This window comes from Cebus imitator, unplaced genomic scaffold (genome assembly GCF_001604975.1).
Source record: "Cebus imitator isolate Cc_AM_T3 unplaced genomic scaffold, Cebus_imitator-1.0 Scaffold54, whole genome shotgun sequence".
Classification (NCBI taxonomy): Eukaryota; Metazoa; Chordata; class Mammalia; order Primates; family Cebidae; genus Cebus; species Cebus imitator.
In genome coordinates, this window is record NW_016107369.1 from 4,901,660 (window position 1) to 4,908,633 (window position 6,974).

Here is a 6,974-nt window from a genome sequence, read left to right on the forward strand (position 1 = left end):
GGCCTCCCAAAGTGCTGGGATTACAGGCGTGAGCTACTGCGCCCGGCTCATTTGCCTGTTAATGATTCAATGAAATGAGGCGGGTTGGGTGGTATGGTTTACACCTGTAGTCCCAGCACTTTGGGAGGCCGAGGTGGGTGGATCATTTGAGGTCAGGAGTTTGAGACCAGCCTAGCCAACATGGTGAAACCCTGTCTCTACTAAAAATACAAAAATTAGCTGGGCATGGTGGCGGGCACCTGTAATCACAGCTACTCAGGAGGCTGAGGCAGGAGAATCACTTGAGGTTTCGGTGAGCCACGATCACACCACTGTACTCCAGACTGGGTGATAGAGTGAGACCCTGTCTTTAAGAAGCCTACAGAGCAGCCCCATGCAATATGATTCCACCTTACATCTCATGAGCCGGCTCCACCTGCAGGGAGTCTAGAGATAAAAAAAAAAAAAAGAAAGAAAGAAAGGAGGAAAAGAAACGAGGCATAGAAAGTAGCTATTATCTGGGACGATGGTGAATACTTAATAAATGCCAGTAATAGCACTATTGTTATTAAGTTAGCATTATGGAAAAATACTATTATCTTACAAATGAGTAATTTCAAACCCAGAGTTTGGCTTGCTGGGAGTGAAACAAAGACTAGAAGTAGGTGTGTCTGCCTTTCCATGTCCACACGGCAGGTTCTCATTAGACATCAGCCAATAGACCTCAGACATGCAGGGGCTTCCTTGAGTTGGCCCAGCAGGGATGTGTGCCCCAGCGGTCTATCTGGGACTGTTAAACTTCACCTGCCCTGCACCCCTGTTCCACCAATGGTAGCCCAGGGGCTTGTGGGGGAGGGATCCTCAGGAGGCCCCTCCTTGGAAGGGATCTCACCTCTTCCTTCTACAGATGGGGAAGCTGAGGCTCACAGATGGTGTGGCCTAGCCTCTACTGCACCAGATGTCAGAGTTAGAGCTAAAATCCGAGTTCCTGATCTCCAGTTCAATAATCTTTCCATTCCATCTTGAGAATTTCTTTCTGTTTTTTGTTTGTTTGTTTGTTTTTGAGACAGAGTCTCGCTCCGTCACCCAGGCTAGAGTGCAGTGGTGCGATCACGGCTCAAGGTAGCTTCTACCTCTTGGGTTCAAGTGGTCCTCCCATCTCAGCCTCTTGAATAGCTGGGGTCACAGGTATGCATCACCATACTTGGCTTATTTTTAAAATTTTTTTTGTAGAGATGGGTATTTCACTATGTCGCCCAGGCTGGCCTCAAGGAATTCTCCCACCTCAGCCTCCCAGAGGGCTGGGATTACAGGCATGAGCCACTGCACCTAGCCAGGAATTTCTTTTCTTTTCTTCAAAGGCAGAGTCTTGTTTTTTGCTTAGGCTGGTCTCAAACTGCTGTGCTCAAACAATCCTCCCACCTTGGCTTTCCAAAGTGCTGGGACCACAGGCTTGCGCCACTGCTGGGCTGAGAGTTTCTGACTCCAGACTTGGAGCCTCCCACTTATCTCATCCACAGAGTCCTCTGACCCAAAGCTGGGCTGGTAGGGGGCTGGCTCAGGAGTGGCGGCCAACACATTGAGGGGAAATGTTAGGGAGGGAAGCAAGGGTTTCCGAGTCTAAAGGGACTAAACTCTGGCCTCTGTCTGCACCTCAGCTTCCCCATCTGTCAAATGGGAATAATAAACAGTAGACCCCAGCTCATGGGTGTTCTGAGGGCTCTGCTGAATACACAAGAACTAGCTCTGTGAGGAAATGAAAGACACGGGCGGATTGCTGCAGAGGCAGCGGGAGGACTGAGTGTTCACCCTTTGTACAGAATTTGCATATTCAAAAAATAATTGTGTTATATAAGTGAGTTTTGAGCTACTTTTTTTTTTTATGACAGTGCCTGGTAGTCAATAAACACTGATTATCTTTACTGTGATACAGGCCCCCTCCTGACTTCAAATCACCTCTGCTTCCCCAGCTTCAAGTCAAAGCAAAGACTTCAAACAGAAGAGCGGGCAGGACGGGGTGGGCTTTCCGTTCAGACCTAGCTTGCGGCTTGTGTCTCCCACTTACTAGCCGTGGGTCCTGGGCAAGTGGCTGTGCCTCAGCTGCCTCAGTTCTCAAAGGAAATTCGTGGTCTTCAGCCCCTGGCTGTCACCAGGATTTAATAAGATCAGATCTGACACCGGGTGAACGGGGGGCACGTGCCAAGCACTGTCCTGAACACAGCACACATTTGGCTCATTGCCTCTGCACAAAAGGCAGGTGCCACTGTCACCCCCATTGTACAGATGAAGGCTGAGAGGGGCTGGGAGGTGAAGCCCAGCCAGGAGCCCAGGCAGTCTGGCTCCAGGGTCAGTGGCCCTTAGCACTATACCACCCTGCCTCTCCTGTGCACGTCATGAATTCAGGAGAACACCTGGCACCTGCAAACTCCTCTGGAAATGATCGCTGTGACTGCTGTTAATACACACTGAGATGTGTCCCAGGTCACCTTGCTGAAACTCTGAGACTCTTCCCTCATTTCTCTGATATTCACAAATTGCAGAGCCAATCCTCACAGTCACAGGGTGATGAGCTCTCCTCATCCCACACCCCAAGATCTTTTGTGCTGATTCTGGTGCCCTCAGACACCACCGTATAGACAACCCCCAAGCAACTTAACAAAGCCCTGTTAAGTTCAATGCACCTGTTGGGGCATTCATAGCGATGCAGTTACCGCTGAGGGAGAGCCTGCCCTCAAATCCTGAGCTCAGCAGGTTCCAAACACCTCATCCACCCTCCTCGACCTAATCGGCCAAGCAGATTTTAGGACAACTCGCTGCAAGAGACAAGCTGTTCCTTCATTCTGGTCAATACTGCAAATGTGGGGCCTGCCAACAGTGGGGATTTGTCATTGCTCCTCCCTACCGCAGCCACCTGGAATGGCCAACTTTGTGCTAATGAAGGCCAGGCAGGGGTTACTGCTATGCATCGGCTGGACTGGCTTGGCTTACACGCACGCATGCGTGTGCACACACAATTCAACATCCATGCCCAGCTTACCTCACTAGAACCCAACTGGGTGGATGGTAATGGGTCTAGGCCACCATGGATAATGCACCAAACATAATCTGCTTATGAATAATTGAGCTTATTGTTAGTGTCAATGTCTAAAACCATCGGCTGAAATTCCACATAGATTTCCAGGGGAGAGGGAGCCTCACAGCCTCATTTCCCATTCTCTGGTCCTCCAGTGAGAGAGGACAGAGCAACTCACACACCTTACTTGGCTCCCCCCGCCTCCCAGGCACACTTCACACCTGGAGACACAGGGGACCTAGACTGGGGAGGAGACGCAGAGCAGAGCAGTTCCAGGCGGTCAGGACTGGGCCCGGCCCACAGGCCCCAGCCTCCGCAGTAAACTAGCTCTGGAGCCTCTGGATCGCTCAGGCAGTGGGAGCAGCTTTCACTGAAGGTCGAGCACCAGCTAAGACAACACTAAATCTTCTGGAAATGTTCCTCCCACCTCACTCCTTCTGCCCGATGGAGGCCCTGCCCAGACTTCATCCTCTCCCAAAGAAATGATTACACAGCCCCACTCCTGCCCAGGTGGGGGGCTCTGGACTTGCCAAGATCCTGCTGCCACCAAGTGGAGGCCCCATGCCTACCACATGCCCAGATCAGTGGCTGGTTACACCACAAAACTGCCCAGGAGAGAAGGAGGGTTTAGTGAGCCACCTGCAGGCGCCTGCCCCAGCTCACATCCTGGGCCAGACCAGGGAGGAGAGAAGGAGGAGCAGGTCAGGGCAGCAGCTGCTGGGCTGTGTGTGGCAGGAAGGAGCCTGAGGTGGATGGAGGGGTGGGGAGCAGGAAGAGAAGGGGCAACACTTTCATCATGGTAAGGGGAGCGGAGGGGAGGAAAACAGATAGGTCAGGACTAGAAGCCAGCTTCCTCTTCGCAGCCACCCAGAGGCCTGGGGTCCCTCTAGCCTTGGAACAGAGGCCAGGCAGGGGTTACTGTCCAAGGACACCTTCGCCTCAACGGAGACTCTGCCCAGGACCAGGGGCCCATCCAGTCTCCACCTCTCATCCCCAGACCCCCGCAGGATCTGTCTGCCTTTCTCCCCAGGAAGCCTATAGCCTGGAACAGCCAGACCACAGCTGGACGCCTCTCATCCCCCTACAGCGCCCACCTCATGTGGCAGGTGTTCAGCTTCAATAGGCTGAGAACGCGATCACAGGCAAGCGCACGCCCACAGTGGGCTGGGAGGCGGGCTCCTGGGCCTCTGGAACCCTGGAGCGGTAGGTGTCACCAAGAGCAGGGAGCATGGAGGGGAGAGGGGCTCAGGACTATTACCTGTATCCTGTCTTCCGGCAGCTCTGTTTTCATGGCCAGCATCTCCCGGGCATAGACATCTGGGTAGTGGGCCTCGTTGAATGCCTTCTCCAGCTCCTCAAGCTGGTAGGAGGTAAAGATTGTCCTGAGGGGAGCAAGACCAGACACTCAGGACCCCAGAAACTGAAAGAGACTGTCTCAGAGAGGACAGAACTGCCTTCCTCTGCCTTCTGGGCAGACCCCAAACCCAGGCTGGCTCAGCACAATTGGAAGCAATCTCTCTCTCTCTCTCTCTCTCTCTCTCACACACACACACACACACACACACACACTGAGGGCTCACACTACCCTTCCCGGGTGTGTGTGTGTGTGTGTGTGTGTGTGTGTGTGTATGAGATGGCCATTATTTCAGCCTTCAGTGACATTTCACACTGGGGATCTTTCTGGAACTGCTCTGGGGAAAAGGCTATTAAGAAGCATGTTCTGGCCGGGCGCGGTGGCTCAAGCCTGTAATCCCAGCACTTTGGGAGGGCGAGGCAGGTGGATCACGAGGTCAAGAGATCAAGAACATCCTGGTCAACATGGTGAAACCCCGCCTCTATTAAAAATACAAAAAAAAAAAAAAAAAAAGAAGCATGTTCTAGGAAAGCAGAAAGCCCTTCTTGTGCCCGAGCCAGAGAAGAGGCGCTTACCAGATAACCAAACAGCCCAGCTCCACCCAGACCCCAGACCGGCTTCCTGGGCCCTCACAGACACTAAAGCTGGATTTTTAAATGCCTCTGAAAGTTAGAAGATTTACCAGAAGGTCAAACGCAGCCTCAATCTCAGTGTTTACACAGTTGAGAACTGAATCTCCCAATCCCTCGACTCACCCTAGCGCCCCTTCCTCCTCCTGCCCTTCCTCCACACCAACCAGACCTGCCAGCTTCCCTGCACTGCCCAGAGCCTCTTCCAGCCCTCTTCTGTGCTGAGAAGGGAAGAGCCACCATCCAACCATCCCGTACCTACAAACTTAGCCACTCACCTGGGGGGGGGGTCCATTTGGCCGACCCTGAGAGCCCTCAGGCACAGTTCCCCACCCCCCACAGGGCAGTTCATAGTGATCTATTCTGTGTTATAAACTGCTTTAAGAATCTGGTAAAAACTACATTCTCTCACCCTACGAAAATGGGCAAATGAATATGCCCCAACTCGTAAAATGTTGCCTCTAACAGGGGATTCAAAGGTCCCCTTTCCTGAATAAACCACTAAACACCTACTTCCAGACATAAATTATTCTTTTTTCAGACCTTAATTTCACCAGCTTTTGGGTGATCTTTATCCTGAAACCTCATTAACAAGCCAAAAGGCAAATTAGTCCAGCGTGTACAAACCGAACTTGTAGAAATGGTACAGCCCTTGCCTCATCCCATGGGATAGACCCCAGGGCCAGCACAGAGGCGTAGAATTCCTCACTGCTGTGCCCTCACCCTTGTCTGACACAACCCAAAAGTACCGATGTGAGCCTCACACATTCCTTATGTTGGTGTCCACTTTAATATCTCAGGGGATAATGCAGCAAAGAAAAATGGTGCTCTTTACAGAAAATGACTGGTTTGATACTAAATCGTTTCTGTTAGTCTGGGGGGGGCAGTGACATGAAATGCTTATATACACAGAAAGTTAATTCTTGAGAATTTGAAGATCTGCTGCTTTTTCTCTCCTGCCATCTGCTGAAGGGCCCATGGACAGAGCACCAAAATAAACAATTAAAAATGCCAGTCCTTTCTGAAACTGGGGAAACTGAGGCACAAAAGCAATCAAAGAGGAGAGCCAACTGTAGATCATGTAGAACCATTCAAGTCCCAGCCTCTACTTGGGAGACCTCCTCTTCAAAAACGAAACAAAAACTCAAATCTCCCAAACTTTCCCTCATTCATGCCTCAGAGTTGACATGCTTCCCCTACAGTGTGATCCAACCTCTTTGTTCCTGGTTTATGCAGAGCCCCAGACCCTTCAGGCTCCTGTTGTGTTCGATGTGCAGAGGAGCGGAGCTTTCCCAGTAGAGAGAAACAGCAAATTCCGAGAGACTCTCACCATGGCTGCCTCAACCCCACCCCACCCCCTCCAAACGCTTCTAAGTCTGGTTTGTTTCTGGAAGATAAAAGCAAGCCCATCTCTCATCACGAGATTCCAGGGTCTCTTGTCCCAAATCCTCAAATGACAGAAGCTCAGGTAAAATGTATTTTTTCCTAATTAAAAACAGCACTTGAAATCAGTAGCCATTCTCCTCTCTCCAATAATCTTCTCCTTTCATGCACCAGAAATAGAAATCTCAGGCAGTTAATACCTGGTGTTGCTGAGTTGCTGTGCTGCCCCCATGAAAACCCACCAAAGCCCCCAAAGGTGTCCCTGCTGAAGAGAGTGTCAGAAGAGAACAGACAGTCAGCGATCTTAAGCATGGAATTTGGGCTACGAGTCACCCAGCTCCAAGTGCCACACAATGAGACCTCCTGATGCAGAAACCCGTTCCTGCACCCAGGGTTTGGGGATGCTTTTTCCAGCGCTCTCCCTGCTGTGGGAACCCCTCCCACCCCTCGGGCACCAGCACAAGAGCAGTTTTGCCAGTCTCTGACCTGCCCTATCCCTCTCCCTGCTTGGGGAAGATGACAGGATTACCCACCCTGGGACTAGCATAAGATAGGT

At 51.4% G+C, this 6,974-nt stretch overlaps 1 protein-coding gene across 2 annotated transcripts in view; it reads right to left on the bottom strand.

The window, feature by feature from the left end:
• Positions 1–6,974, bottom strand: part of VSX2 (visual system homeobox 2) — a 23,462-nt gene that overhangs the window by 13,168 nt on the left and 3,320 nt on the right. For both annotated transcript variants that reach the window (XM_037738547.1, XM_017528678.2), the window contains exon 3: positions 4,311–4,434. In XM_037738547.1, the coding sequence (XP_037594475.1) occupies positions 4,311–4,434 (124 nt within the window). The remainder of the gene's footprint in view (positions 1–4,310; positions 4,435–6,974) is intronic.